At 38.5% G+C, this 15,926-nt stretch overlaps 1 protein-coding gene across 1 annotated transcript in view; it reads left to right on the top strand.

Moving 5' to 3' along the window:
* Nucleotides 1-15,926, top strand: part of PCNXL2 (pecanex-like 2 (Drosophila)) — a gene marked incomplete at its 5' end in the record, with an annotated part of 143,433 nt that overhangs the window by 58,989 nt on the left and 68,518 nt on the right. The window contains 4 exons of the mRNA XM_008939937.1: nucleotides 1,659-1,755; nucleotides 6,448-6,540; nucleotides 7,076-7,226; nucleotides 11,169-11,310. Coding sequence (XP_008938185.1) covers nucleotides 1,659-1,755; nucleotides 6,448-6,540; nucleotides 7,076-7,226; nucleotides 11,169-11,310 — 483 coding nt within the window. The remainder of the gene's footprint in view (nucleotides 1-1,658; nucleotides 1,756-6,447; nucleotides 6,541-7,075; nucleotides 7,227-11,168; nucleotides 11,311-15,926) is intronic.

Here is a 15,926-nt window from a genome sequence, read left to right as displayed (position 1 = left end):
ATCAAGGGAGAAGTTTCCACATTGTGACCTACGGGTTGAGGTGGTGTGAGAGAGTTCCATAGCTCAAGGATCGCAGACATGAGTTTTCCTGTGGAAACTGTGCTGCCGTGGGGGCTGTGCTGGTCTACAAGAAGCTGGGCATCTGTATATAGCTGAGGAGTTAAGCAAGCGAGTTTTGTACAACTGGTATCACCATGCCACCTGGGCTTCTGCTTCACAGGCAGCTCAGTCTGATCTTAGAACAATGCAGAGGGCCTGTGAGGAAACCCACAGGTTCTGCTCTTTGATTCATGAGGTGTGTTGTGTGTATCTTGAGGTGAGGCTTTTTAGTGCAACAAGGTTGTAGTAGGCATATGGTAGGTCAGGGGTTTGGATGCAAAATTCTGTACTGCAGGAGAGAGAAGGGGGAAGTGGAGGGCTTTTTAGGCTATTCAGTATTATATTTGAGGAGGGAAACGTGGGAAAAGGAGAAGAATTCTGAGTAGGGAGGAGAGGATATAGGGTTCTAGTAGACTGTTGGCATCCCAGTAAATCTTACTAAAGAGTTGAGTGATTCCTTCTTGACCATACGGAGGATTCAGAGTATCTGATATTTTTAAGTTACTCGATTCTGATATGGCAAAGCAACGAGAACTGCTTATGTCTATTGTTGTTAATTTTATCCAAAGCCTACTGTCAATAAGACCTGGATCAGGCTTTGTGTAGGGGGCATGTAATTCATCGACCGTTACAGTATGGAACCTGGGTATGGAAGTGAAGCTGTGTGCTGTGTTAAGGAGATTTGTTTTGCCTTGGAGTAAAATATTCACAGGTAAATTGCAAATCAGCATGGAAGTGTGAGCTCTTTCAATGTTGAATTAATTTAAATGTATTCTTCTCTCTTACTCCCCAGGAAGGACACACCAGTTCATTAACTTCTTTAATAAAACGGAAATTTGTCCTTCCTTAAAACATAAGTTTAATACAATCCTAAACCATTACATACATTTTAACTTTTAAATCTAGTTGCTGATTTCATAACGTTCTTAATCAAATCTTCAGCATCTGAAATTGTTTTTCAGTATATTAAGAATAATGTATTTTATAATATATTTTTATTGTGCAATCATAAAAATGTATGATCCTTAAAAAAAGATGTTTAAGATTTTTTTTTTCTTTTTTAACAGCTCTGAACTTAATTAAAGGAAGTTAAGGAGATTGGGAAAGTATTTAAGGGATGGCCTGTGGCATATACTTCAAGTTGGAGGAGGAGGTAGCACATAAATCTTGAACTGAGGATTAATGTACAATTTATGCAGGAATAGCTTATTTGGCCTTTGTAATGTGGGACTGAACAACTCCCATATTGGTTTCAGCTGAGCTGAAACATTAGTAAAGTGCATGAATGCAACAGTATCCTCTCTGCTCATTCCTCTACATGACTGAGTCACATTTATTGGACTGCTGAAACTCATTAAAATTCTGATGAGGAAGTTCTACCCTGATCACAGGTAGAGCTGGTTTGTGTCAATCCCCAGCTATACAGAGATAAGATAGCTACTGCATACGTGAGGAAGAAAATCTGAAGCTGTTCCTCCTCCTCTGCCACCCAGGAATATTGATACCTGTTAAATACAGTCAGAAGTATCCTAACTAGGATTTTTTTCTTTTTACAACAGGTCCCTTATTCAATGCAAATATATCCCTCACTATCTACGTCAACAATCTGAAGATTCACCAGCAGATCCACTCCCAGAAAAGATGAGAGAATCAGTGGTAAGACCTTTCTTTCTCTACAAAGCTCACTCCCATACATTTTCCCCACTGAGGAACTCGTCTTAAATATGTTACCAGAGAGGCTCTTCCACTGTCACTGATTGGCTCAGCTAGGCCAGAGGCAGGTCCAACTTGGAGCCAGGGGAGCTTCTGTAACCAACCCTGTATCCCCCTGCTACTAAAACCCATCAGTCACAAATCCAACACACATTCATGTCGTGTTTTCCTGGTGTTGTTTTGTTTTATTTTTAAGTGGGATTCCTGGAGCCATTTACTTTCCAGGATGTACCTGGTTTAGGGAATTTTGGCACTTCTCTGCTCTGTACATTTGATACTCCACGCTGCTGCTTATAGACAGAGGCTGCTTTCCTTTACTGTAGCTGGAACTTGCTAGTTTTTGCCTTTGTGGGGTTTTATTGTTTTGTTTTGGTGTTTGTTTTTTTTTTCCCCTCTGTCCAGGCTTCCCTTGCTCAGTATAAAAACTGTAAGCAAATGTGTTTGTTTACAGTATCAATTAGCAGTGCTAATTCTTCCACATTGGGAAATCTCTTGAAGAAAGAGATGGCAATTTCTGATTAATGCAGGCTCTTTGTCGAACCCCTGCATTATCTGGTACCTGTGTCTTGATTAAACACTAACCAGTTTGGCAGGAGACTCCCACTGCTATCTCAGTGCAGTGCAAGGAGGGAGGAATTGAGGCAGGAGAAAATGCACGTGCCTCAAGTTTGAGAAGCACAGTCAAGCCACGGTCTCTGCTGACTTGCTTCAGCAACAACAATTGTGTTTAGGATGTAGACTCAGCTGAGTCTTAAAAGCCAATTTTAAATAGTTTCCATAACTTTTGCAAAGAGATCTTCAAACAATTCAGGAAGAGGGTGAAACAATAAGTTTGAAGGGGATCTCATGGTGGTAGTTAGTTTTTTCCTCTTGGAGTTTTCTACAAAAGGGTATTCCTAACCCTGTCAGTGGGGTGTCAAGAGGTGGCAGGATGCAGCACAACATCCAGTCTTGCCCTGGTCTATATACAGACGTGTGTTCTACATAATGTACGTAAGACAGACCCATTTTAATTTTTTTTGAATCAAATCACCTTCTCAAGAAGCTGAAAGCAAACCAAGTTAATACTGAAAATTAATATGTTGTATTCTGTAGTGGCTTTGCGTTGATGTTAGGAATAATAAATACAGCATCTCTAATGTTTAGTTACATGACCTTTCCTATTTTCCTTTGCTTGAATAGCTGTGCAAGAATTGCCAGCTTTGGAAGCCTGAATTATAAAGCAGCTGTGATGGATAATTGACCATTCAACTTTGAGAATGGAGCTTCCTACCATTATAATTAATTTCTATAGGCATCCACATGGCTGATTACTAGATTAACCAGTGGCCTGAGGGTGCTAATGCATTACATTCAAACTCAGCTTCCTTCCTGGCCTTTAATACAAACATTTAGATAGCTACTAAAAGGATTTGTACAAAGCTCCAAAAGCATGATTGAAAATAATAATTAAAAAAAAATGCATTGCTATAGTATATTCTGCTTGTAAATCTGACACATCAAATGTAGCTAAGTTGATTTGGGATTTCTTTTTTTCCCTTGAGTGTAAAATGGAGAAAAAAAAAAAGAACACCTGCTTGCATCCCCAGCTGTAACTGATTATCTCTCACTGTAGAGATTTTAACTGTGGTCAGAACTTAACTTTTCCATGTTGAACAAATTTCAAGGAAGGACTCAAGCATCACATCGTAGGGCTATTCAACAATAAATGCCTGGCTCTGGGAATGGAATCCAAAATCCTGCTTTAGACAGTTAGGTCTGAATGCAGGATGTGGAACAGAGTTGTGTCCAAGGTAGGCACGTGCTTTGCAGACGATATCTGCATTCAGCATTAAGGATGAAAGCTGTAGACCCATCCACAGCAGCCTGTAGGTAGATGTCCAAGTCCTTCTCTTGGAAGATAGCTCTAAATCCTTCTCAGCCAGAGAGGTAACTGCCCAGGGTCAGCCTTTTCCTGGAGGGCCTGACTGCTGTGCCATGACATGAAAGAAGAGCGACTGCTGCTCAGGTTTGTTTTAGAAGGCAAAACCCCTGAATTTTGTGAGAAGTTTGAAAATGTCTGCCACATCAAGAAGGAGCTCCTGTGGGGACAATTGTGCAAATCAGCAGCTGAGCAGTACTTCTACATTTTGAAGCAGTTATGTGCAAGGGCAAAATGGCATGCCTCGGCATATATGATTCTTTAACGCTTTAGATGTTGCCAGACTTAGAATGCAGTTGTCAAATTTGAGGTTGAATACCTGAATAATAATTACTGCTTTAAAAACACAGGCCTTTTCCCGTATGGGATTGGTAATGTGGCAGTAGCAGCGAGAGCACCCTAAAAAGAACACTCACAAACTCAAAGATGGGAAAGGTGGGCAATACCAGTCCAGTGCAATATGTTCTGTGTAACACATTCTCTTCTGAATGAAGTCTTTTGAAAAGATTCTCTTTGGTTACCTGGCACAGAATGGGATGTTAGCATACCACCTATTCCCAAAATGCCCATTATTGTAAATTCTGCTGATTTTACAGCTAAATTCTTAGTATTTGATGTAGTTCTTTAAAGTGGCAGCTTCTTCAGTCACCTGTTAGATAAATAACTATTTTTAATAGTAGTCCTTTCTGGTTGTACAGAAGAGCTTGAAAATACCATTTGTGTGTGTTTCTTGTTCTTATAAGCTTAGTTTAGATTGAGCAGTTGGATTCAGCAGTGCAGAGAATGATACTTGATCGAGACTTTTCATAATATGTATTCACAAAAGGGCTGAGACAGTGCCATGTAAATCTAGGACTGCTTAACTTTCTCAGATGCTGAATTTTACAAGGTAAAGACTGCTGCCTCACATAGATTTTGTATGCAACAACTTTTAAAATATTTGGAAAGCTTAAAAAGCAATTATTACCAATGCATGTAATGGAAATAGTTCCCTTGTCCATCTTAATGAGGGTTTTGACCATGATTTCTCAGTACTGCTCCACATATTTAAACCACTTGAACTCAAGGTGAATATGCAATTTACTAGGGAGACAATGTAAACCAAATGGATAGGACCTGTGGGGACAGGCAGGGATCAAAAGTTTGTTCAGGGATAAGAGAAGGCCTTTCCTGTTAGGTGCCTCCTGTCATGTGTTGCATACAGTGGCCAAGAAGCAAATGCAGCAAGGGTTATGTTTTGAAAAAATGGTTGGGAAGAGTTAGGAAAACCTAACTCAGCTCAAACACCTTCCCACCTGCAGTCTGTGCAGAGTACAGGGCTGTCTGGAGAGGGCATAGCTGTTCTTTTGGAGCTACATGCTTGTGTACAGCCTGGGAGAGGGAATGACAGTGGTGATGGCTTGAGAATTCGGCTAAACCCGACTGGAGTTTCCTGGGACATAGCAAAAGTACTTCTTGTGCCTGAAGGCTTTTTAGTCCCACTGAATTTCAAAGGCCTGCTGCTGTAAGTAGAAGTGCTGATGCCTGTGACCTTTTACTGGGAAGCATCTTTCATAGCAGGGAGTGATAGGCAGACTAAATATAGTGGTTGCTACCAGCTTCCCTTGTAATTTGCAGCCCTTCTGTTGTTCAGTTGTTCTGCTTGCTTTCTTATCTCCCTTAGCCGTAGGTTTGCTATCCCATCATTGATTTAGTTTTCTTTCTTTTTCTCTGATGAGGTACATGAAGACTACCTAGATTGCAGCACCGGGAAATCAGATGAGCTTCTAACAGAAGTGTTGCATTTCACATGTTGTTTCTAAATGTCTTTGAATTAAAGTGTCAGTTTATAAACCAAAACCTACAAATAGTTACACATTTGATAACTTAGCAGTAGTATTGAGTGCTGAACTTAAATACCCCTCTCATAAATCTTAAGACAAGATTTTCATTTACTCACAAAGACATTTGGGTCACCTCTGAAGTACAATTCAGAAGACTGCACAGATGGCAAGCTATCTTGTTTATTTGTTTACTGAGAATGACATTTTAATCACAAGAAAAATGGGCTGGGAAGACAGTGATATTTTCCAATCTTTAGAAACAGAATTACTCCTACCCTAGTTATAGATCTCTATGTAAAGGCAGACATGTCCTTTTATTATCATTCAGTGACACTAGAAAAAAGCCTTGTCTGAAATCCATAAAATTTTGCCAAAATTTGGCTTCCGATACACAAAATCAGAGGATGGGACATGTCACTTTAGAATATAATAAATATATTAACTTTGTGTCTCTGAAGACATTACAGAAAAGCATGAGTCAATTCAGTAATGCAACAGAAAGTGAATCTGAAGAAATCTTAATGCTCACAGGAAATGGAACCAGAGTTTTGATTCCCTGAATTAAAAAAGTCATAATGTAAGAGTTACATTCCTTAGACAGAATTGGACTGGGTATGAAAAATTATTGCTTTAATTTCTGCAATCTTAAAACTACATTATTGAAAAACGTAATTTAAAATGAGGTGTGATGAATTTAAATGTGATTACTCTGACAAACCTGGTGTGAAAGAAATAATTTCCCAAAGCAGAGTGGAGAAAATACTTTTGTGTCAGGCAGTGCTGATTAGCCTTATCATAATGCAGACTATGAGTAATTGAGAACAGAGCTGTTTTACTTTGGTTAAAATAGTATTGGCTTGCTAATTTTGTATAAAATAATTACCTTCACAGAAAGAAATCCTGAAGTCGGATCTGATTGTCTGCACAGCAGCTGCTGTTCTGTCATTTGCTGTCAGTGCCAGTACTGTGTTTCTATCGTTAAGGGTGTGTATTTGTCCTATTTTTTTTCCCCTTTTCTCCTCCCGCCCCCCCTCCCAAGGTATTCTCTGTTTTATGCAAAACCACAGGGTGCTTTAACCACGGGGTGCTTTAACTGGAAAGATTAGAAATTATGGGAAGAGAAGTTAGGGAAAATGTATTTTCAATTATGTGCAAGGCACTTAGTTTATGGATATTTGTATTAATTTCAGTATTGCATATTTGACATATCTTTCCTTAAAGCTCTGCATATCCACAGCTCTTTTATGATACGGAACCTGGGGGACAGAATGAATAAGCCTCATCACTTGGCTTTATTCCTCCAATTAGGGATGAAAACATTGGTTAATTGTCTGTGCAAAATGCATATTTCAAAATCCATATCCACCTGTGGAGTCAGAGAGTTTGAGCATAGGAATAAAAATTAGTTTTACAAAAATATAATTATAGGAACTGTTAAAAATGTCTTTTAAAAAAAGTTTTATATAAAAACGTCCTTTACAAATTTTAATTGTGTTTCTTTTTTTCTCTTTTGGCGCAGCCATTTCTCAGCATTGTCCTGTTTGCTTTAGCATGGACTGTGGGATTTGTAACCCATTACTTACTTCCTCAGCTTCGTAAGCATCACCCCTGGCTGTGGATCTCCCACCCCATACTTAAAAGCAAAGAGCATCAGCAACGGGAAGTAAGAGGTTTGTAATAAAATCTTTTTCTAAACAATGGATGCAATGACTTGCAGCTTGTCTTTGTTTTTATAGAAATAAATTTAGAAGGAACACAGCAGGGAGAATAAATTATGCTTTCTTTTTCTCTTTCAAACAGCATGCATAGCCCATCGTTTCCACTTTTTCTCCTTCTTGATTACTAGCAAATCTGTGAACCTGTAAAAATTGTCCTCTGAGACACTGCACAGAAGGGCTGAGGCTGGGCAGGCACCTATGGAGATTGTCTAGTCCAATGCCCCTGCTCAAAGCATAGTCAGCTCAGGGCTCTGTCCAGTTTTGAATATCTTCATGCATGGAAACTTCACAACCTCTATCAACAACCTATTCTACCATTCAGTCATCCTTACAATAAGAAAGGTTGCTTTGGTTCTGTGTTTTTTCTTATGTTGAAATAAATAGAATTTTAGTTTGTGCCCATTTCTTTTTGTCGTGTCACTGGGCACTACTGATAACAGTCTGGCTCCATCAACTTTACCTTCCCTGTCAGGTATTTATAACCCCAAAATGCACCCTATCAGGCCTTAATAAGATGCCCCCTGAGCCTTCTCCTCTCAAGGCTAACCAGTTCCATCTCTCTGAGCCTCTCTTCCTATGTCAAATGCTCCTGTCCCTTAATCACCTTACTGGCCCTAAGTGGCCTTTCACAAGGCGTTGTCTGACCTGCCGTTTGCTTTTACATTAGGTACTGCTACTTTCTGTGTTGCTTGATATGTTATAGCTCATGCTTAGTACACTGGCATTTTATATAATCTAAAAACTTCAGTGACTGATGAAACTGAAGCAGAATTTTTTCTGCTTTTTAACATATCTAATTCGAACAGCAAGGGTAGTGCAACTTTGAGTTCTAATTTCCATCAGAACACTTTTAGAGAAACATTAAAATGGAAAGGAACAGTGAAAATTTCTTGAAGATTTGTTCTTGCTAATATCTGCTGGTTTCAGTGAGTAGTGCCTTGATACATGCAAGTATTGGTATGTCAAGATTTGATTTCCTGTTCTGATACAGTTATTTCTGCAAGCAGACAGTGCACTTTGTGAAGCACAGCTTTCTTTTTCCCCCTACAGCTCTCATCTTGCCTTTGCTACCAGCCAAAATCTTGCTTGTCATTTCTTGATGGATTCTGTACCTTAATCATTCTCAATATATGTTTCTGAGATGTTTGAAGACAGCGTTGTCAGAACACAGTCTGCTGAGGGACTTGTTCTTCAACTAGACAACAAAAGAGTTCAGATCACTCTGCAACACCATGCAATAAGGATTTAAGGTTTTTTTGGTTGTTGTTTTTTTTTTTTTAATTTTTTTTCCTTAAATCATGTCTTTCAAAATTAATAGTTTCCAAACAAAGCCTGGGTATGAAAAAAGTACCCAAGAGACTTGATTCAAGGTTGCCTTTTAACTTTTACTGCAATATGCCAAGGAAAGTGTGGAAGAAATATAAATCTTATTGAGGATCGTGCCCATCTGAAAATGTTGTTGAGGACTTCCTCTCACTGATAATCAATAATTCTGATGAATACACAAGTTCTGTTGTTTGTCACATTATTTAATCATAAAAGGCTATGGTAGGATTTCTTTCCATTGTCCTGATTAGATCTGTCTTCATTTGTCAGAAAAACATTGTTTTCCTAAATGGAATGACTCAGCTTTTGAAAAGGTTCAGGGTACAGATCTGCCAGACTGATCTCCACAGATGGATTTCTTTCTGCTTTGGGATCAGCTGCACTTCCCATGCTACCTGCTGTGGGCAGCAGGCTTTCTTTTGCAGTCCTCATTTTATATGTGGTCCATTTCTGCACTTTGAAGCCTAAGTATTATTGCAATAATAGTCTGGTATATATATATATATGAGTGTGTGTGTTTCAGTCCCTTAGGCTTTTTATCATGTTCTGAGACAGGCTGAGGAAAAGGTTGTGTAATCGCTTTGATAGATATGTCTGACAGGCTGTTGTCTTTCTTTCACCCTGTAAGAAAAATGTAGGAGCCAAACTTAAAGGTTCCTAGCTTGTGAAGAAAGAGAAGCTTGGAAAAGGACAGTGTCCAGTAGTTGTCAGGCATGGACAGTAAAGGGACAACTGCACAAAACAAGATGCACAGAATTTCAATTTCAACTTCCTAATTTTGTTAAGTGTGGTGCTCTGAGGAGGTGAATGATTACTTGCAGTTAAACAAGCAGCTAGTACTGACAATTCCAAAAGCTTATTCCTGGGTTTGTTTCATAGACTCTGGATGAGGTGTTCAAAACTTTCAGGCCTTCCACAGAATAGCAATTATGAGACCAGTTCTCATGATGTCCCTATGAGATAACTCATTCACAGGAAGAAATGCTGAGGTCAAGATGTATGAGCTTATGGTTTAATAGATGTGTAGAAAGTAGTGCAGGATTGAGTGAGAAAGAAATCCTGAGACACTGAAGACCTTTTTTTTTTTTTTCTTCTTCTCCTTCCTCCCCACCAGTATTTTTATACCCCACAGATAGATGTAAACCATTTTCAAATCATTGTTACCTGCACCCTCTCTGAATGTGACCTCATTTTTTATTCTGTCTGTACACATCTCTCTGTGCTCCTGCAGCTACCTTCTTTTTGGTCTACTTGATATGCACATCTCTTTGCTCAGTCTTGATTTCTTACACAGAGCTTGGCTTTGGGCAGCTGCATGAAGTTTTTGAGTGGAGCTCTGAGAGCAATTTGTAGCTCAGGAGGAGGAGGGAGGAATGGAGAATAACAGCTATGTTTCAAAATAGACATTTTGCTGTGTGTATTAACTTTTAGGAGGTGGTCTTTAGGTAATAATAGAAGGAAATATTTTTATCTTACAACAAGAAACAGAAGTTAATCATATTTCTGAAGGCAGATTTTTACAAGAGTGTGGCAAAGTATGACTTAAAGCTAATTTGGAAGGATTGCTTTCAGAACTTTCTCTTTGAGCCTATACAGTATAGAACTGTGCATGCAGACCCATACAAATCTATTGACTCAATGTATCTTCTTTGCCTTTTATTGACAAAGTGTGTGTGGGAGAGTGGGAGGTGTATACATAACTATTTTCGTTTCTGCAGGGAAAAGTATTGGAGATTCAGTAGTTGATATTGTAATTTCTGAGTCGATATGAAGTTTTGCCTTTTGGCATTCATTGTTTTCCAATAACCTTGTCTAGCTGAGATCATCTGAGAATAAAGATATTATTTTTGTTGGTACACAAGTGTTTCTGCACCTAGCTCAACTAAGTTCTCATAGCAGTTGAATTGCACAGAGCGTTCAGTTCTTGTTTAAAGCTCATATTAAACACTGTGATCTTGTTAGAAAAGTCTACTGTAAAAAAACTATATTCTTTACTGGTGAATGATGTGGTCCTGGCAGATAATTTTTACAATGGCTGTTTAAATGCTTTGAGAAACATATAGGACAGTTTCTAGCTCCTGTTAATTCTCCAGACTTTAGATATCAAAGGATTTTTTTTATCCATGAGGTCAATGATACTTTGCAAGTCTAATGATCAGTGTTTCTCCACTATAAGATGGAGAAGGAAAGGCACAGTTCAAATGAGGTTCCTAGGTCATCCACCATGTCAGTGCCAGAGCTGGAGAGGGCCTCTGTGGGATCATGTCATTAAAAGTGCTGTTTAATATAGTGACTAGTAATTAGATTACATTGAATTTGCCATTTAACTTGTACCATCTCTTTTCATTTCTGAGTGTTTCTCGTGAGTGCAGTTATAAACAACAAAACAGACAATCTCTAAATTCAGAGAACAAAATAATTCCTCTTTTGCAGAAGAATTATTTCCTTTGCTTCAGAAATTAGTTAGCTGATTATTAATGTGAGCTACCTCATTTATTCTATGGTATTGTACTGCAAAAAATGCTGGTAATTGAATGAAATGATCTGTTATCTGAATTTCTGTTTCAGATGCTGCTCATTTGATGTGGTTTGAAAGGCTCTATGTGTGGCTTCAGTGCTTTGAGAAATACATTTTGTATCCAGCTATAATACTGAATGCACTCACTATTGATGCTTTCTCAATTAGTAAATACAAGAAGCTTGGTACACAGTAAGTAGATTATAACTCAAAGCATATGATTAGTAAAATATTTGGGTTTACACTGAAGATAGAAAAATTAAATTTTGTATCTTAAGTCTGTCTGCTTGTTACAGTTTCCTTTCATGCATTATTACTTCAGTACACAATAATTGTTGGCTCCGATGAAAGAAAAAAAGCAAAATGCTTTTTCTTGTGCTTAGCGTAAAGCATCTTATGCTCTTCTGCTTAGCAAAATGCTGAGACACAAGTCCAGTGAGAAAGAGAAATTAAAAGATTAAAGAACTATATATAGATATATATGGAACATCTAAATGCCAATTAAATGCAAGACACGCTATACCAGGCTGCAGGTGTTTGATGGGCATAAACACAATGGGGTTACTAGAATTAATCAGATGAAAATGAGAAATCTAGGCTGGATATCAGGAAACATTTCTTAACTGAGGATTTTTAAGACTATGGCATAGTCTCCCAAAGGAGTTATCAGAAGCTTCACCCCACAAACCTTTTAAGGCAATACTGAATAAAATATTCAACAGTGTAGAATGATAGGTACTCCTGCATTAGAGTGGTTTGAGAAAGGTAGGGGTGTAAATTTTTTTCCGAAGTCTGATCTCTTTGATATGAAGCAGAACTGGTGATGCTGATCCATGAAAACACAGCATGATCCTTGCAGACAGCCTTTTATGGTAAATATTTTGGTCGGTGACTTGCCTACTGCAGATTTTCAGCAGGCTGAGTGACTGCAGTATCCCTGGTGAGCAGAGTTTCTGCAGTCATTTTATCAGAATGACAGTGATGCAGATGATGAAAACAAAGAAACAGCCTGTGTTCAGAAATGAAGGTTCCAGTAGCAGGAAAACCTGCTGGAGGAGGAGGAGTTCCTCAGTAGTAATAATCATTTAGATTCTTAACTTCAAATATTAGAACTTTAATTTAAAAATAGCATGTTGTTTTAATTACTCTTCGTAAGGAACAACACATTGTTAGGGACTACATAAGAAAAAGGTGGTCTCTGCTTTTAGGGGCCCAGCTAGGATATCGGTCAAATTTTCTCTATATTCCTTCCAGACAGCTACTTTTCCAGAGAGGCTCTCCCTAGAAACTCAGAGGTAGCCTGTGTAGTTCCCTGTTGATCTTTTTCCCCCAGGCACTTGGGAGATGCTGAGGCCAAGGTGCTTCAAAGGTTTGGGTGTATTGTCTAGGGTGAAACTGAGTTCACACTCATCCTTCTATTTGCTTCTGTAAGGCTGGGAGAACTAAAAAGTAATCAAAATATCATTTGTCACTAGTTAGAAGATGTGACTTAATATATGCATGGAACCAAATATGTGGGGTTAGGAAGGTGATATTTTTACACAGTCATTCCTCTAAGCTAGATTACAGTTTAAAGTATCATCTCCCTCAAGTGTTCAGAAGTAGTGAGTCAGTGCCCAGAAATTTTTGGATTAAAGGAAGTAATTACCTTTGTCTGCCTCTGATTGTTTGGCCTGCAGGGGAATACCATGACAATCCTTTCCTTCCCCATCCTCCTTGAGTCTGTGTGATCACCTTGGATTTAAACCCTGTGTTCTCTCCTCTTTCTTGTAACTGAGGTCTATCCAAAACCCTCCCAGTATCCCTTCTTCTCTGGCACACTTCCCTTACAGCTACCATGTGAATCCCCCACACGAAACATTTGTCCCCAGATCCTATTTCTTTCTCTTCAACTCTCAAAATCCCTGAAGGATCATGGATTTTCTTGCTCCTTCCATATACAGTATTTCTGAGGTTTATACTTTCTCTGCTTCAGTACATCAATACCCATTTTCTGTTGTGGGAACATTCCTTAGTTTTTTACCACCCAAAGATCAGACTGCATCATACCTTAGAGAAGGAAAGGTGGCACTCTCCTGCTCTGTCTGAAAGTGTCTGAGGTGGTATGTTTTGCACTATTTGCTTTTGGAGTTTTTTCTTATTTTGAACGTATTTTTTAAAGAAGCTTCATCTTGCTTTGTGATTTAAAGGACAGAAGTGGTTTGCTTCTTGAGGAGGCAGAACAGCTCCTTCACAGTCAGGAGTTTCCTTGAGCTTTGCAGATGCTGATGTGCTGGTTATTAATGGGACCCATGCTGACAAGCTGAAAAGCCTGCCTGTGTTACCTGCCACAGAGGCTTCAGAAATAAGCCCCCCTTCTCTCTCTCTCTTGCTTTCTCTCTGCTGGGAGTTCAGGCCCCAGGAAAATCATCTTGTGTGGCAATACCTTTAAAGAAAACGGATAATGAGCAAATTATTTTCTATTACCCCTGGGAGCATTATTTTATAGAGTCATTTTTTGTGAAATTTTCTGCATATTAACAGATCCAAGAAGGAAAGAGTCTTCCTTTTGATCCATGATGTGTAGGTTTTCCATGTGAAAATTCTGGTTTTCCATGTGAAAATTCCTCTTTCTCCTTTCTGAAGAATACGAGATCCAACCAGTTCATACAGGACACACTGGAATGGCTTCTCGTGACTTCAGAATCTATTTAGCTTGGTTGCTAGATTTTCCATTCAGAAATCTGGGGCAAATTGGAAAGAACAGCTTTGACAAGATGATGAAATAAGGTGATCTTTGCATTTTGCTCACACAATGTCATAGTGATCCTTTAGAATGACCTGCACTCTAAATAAAGCTGCATCTGCATTAGAGATGACACAGAGTAATGAGTAAATGCCACTTAAAATCAACCTGGAACTGTACAGACTTATGAGCCTTTCTAGAATGATGAAAACCTCTTTAGACCTTTCTGTCAAGTGTCAGTCATGGCATCAAGTACTCTCCTGGTTTGCAGCAGGATGGAGGAGAACTCTCCATGCATTTTGCAAATACTTTCAGTCACACATTATGCTTTGAAGTCCCCATCTGTCTCCTAAAAAGCAAATATACTGAAGAGAAGTCATCTGGCTCTCAGTTAACGGATTTACTTGTACATGTCTATTAGGTTTGGGTTGTCTTTTCAGGAATAGATGCAGTATGGTTCTTGATCATCAATGCGAAAAACTGCAATCCGAACATACTTTTACAACTGCCGGAAAACCCTGAGAGTTTCTAATATGCTCCTGAATTTGACGTGGTGGTTCATCAGGAGGCTTGAGGTACACTTCTGAACATGCCCAGGACTGTCTGAACAACTCACTCGTCACTTTTCTTATCCTGACTAGAATCCCAGAAACCCAAAGTTTTCAAGCAGAAAGCTGTTTTTGCAGCATCCCCAGTGTGTGATCAGAACTGAGTTCACAAAATAGTGCTTTGATTTCTTTCCTTTTAAAAACCTTGATGGAAAAGGTGATGTTACCCATTTCATTTAACAAGAGTCCAACTGCTCAGCATTTACAAAGCAAGCAGAGGCTATGGGAAGTTTGCTCTTGATTCCTTCTGCTTTGGTGGCAAGGAAATTCTTATAGGACTTGGGGAATCATGTGTTCCAATTCATGCTCCTGACCCTGTTTTTCGTTTTTAGTGGTTGTTGGCTAAAGTAAAGAACCATGCAGGTGTTCATGGTCTAGAGTCCAATACTGGGTCACCTCTCAGGGGAGTGCTCATCTACTCAGGTGATCTAAAACTTGTCTGAGGCCTCTCTAGGATCTAACCGTCAGGATAGGCTGTGTTATCAAGATATCAAAATTGCCGTTCAAGCAAGGCCATCTTTCTGATTATGTAATGCATCTTAAAAACAAAGCTCAAAAATATTGGCAACGTCAAGTCTGTAAGTTCAGATATATATCCTGAGACTGAAGGGGGCTTTCAAATTCAAAGGTTGCCGACACATTACCTCCCTCAGTCTTTCTTTCTCATATAATTGTTTTTTTTTCTTATACAGAAAACTTTGTAGTTGTCTGGAGAGTTAAGAGGTGTAACAGTATCTTCTTGGAGATATAGCAGCAAACACTTCAATTTTTGAAGGCTGGACTTCTTGATTTTCTGTGTGGTCGCTTAAAATGTAGTTCTCAGTTTATATTCACTCTCTGGAATATAGTAAGGAGGAGTGGCATGCAAACTGCATGCATTTTACAGCACAAATGCAGTACACAGTTTCTTTTTGTCTGATGAGGTACCTGCTATATAGAATAGAAAACTTTCCAATCAGGAACAGTGGTAAGAATTTCAGGATCTTCACATTTACGGGTGTTTCTATCCAGAATTTTGATGTTGTGTGTAATGAAATTAGGAGAATTATAAACTGTGTCATCAAGTGAAATTTCTAGTAATAAAAAACTGGAGTGGGTTCAAGACATTTTTTTTCAAGTTGTAATGCATTTCAAAATTTTTTTTCATTGTAATATGTTTAATTTTTCTTTTCAAATTGTAATGTATTAATGGAAGTGCCAAGACATTTCCTAAACTGAAATTTTATTTTAAGAGCTATATAGGAATTCTAGATTCTCGGGTTTTAATAGTCAAAACTACATTTTTTTAGTACAGAGTTCTTTCTTTATTAGAGATTACCAGTGTGTAATAATAAGGGGAAAATATGAAGTTGCACGTGGGTAATATAAGTGTGGTTATTAAAAGAACATAGGATTAATATGAGAAATCAGTAAGATGTTCAGATTTAGCTATACATAGCAATCTAAAACATCTGGTACAGCTGTTTCTATTTAAG

This window comes from Merops nubicus, unplaced genomic scaffold (genome assembly GCF_000691845.1).
Source record: "Merops nubicus isolate BGI_N331 unplaced genomic scaffold, ASM69184v1 scaffold4265, whole genome shotgun sequence".
Lineage (NCBI taxonomy): Eukaryota > Metazoa > Chordata > Aves > Coraciiformes > Meropidae > Merops > Merops nubicus.
The sequence above is the reverse complement of the archived record's forward strand: the minus strand, read 5'-3'. Positions and strand labels throughout refer to the sequence as shown.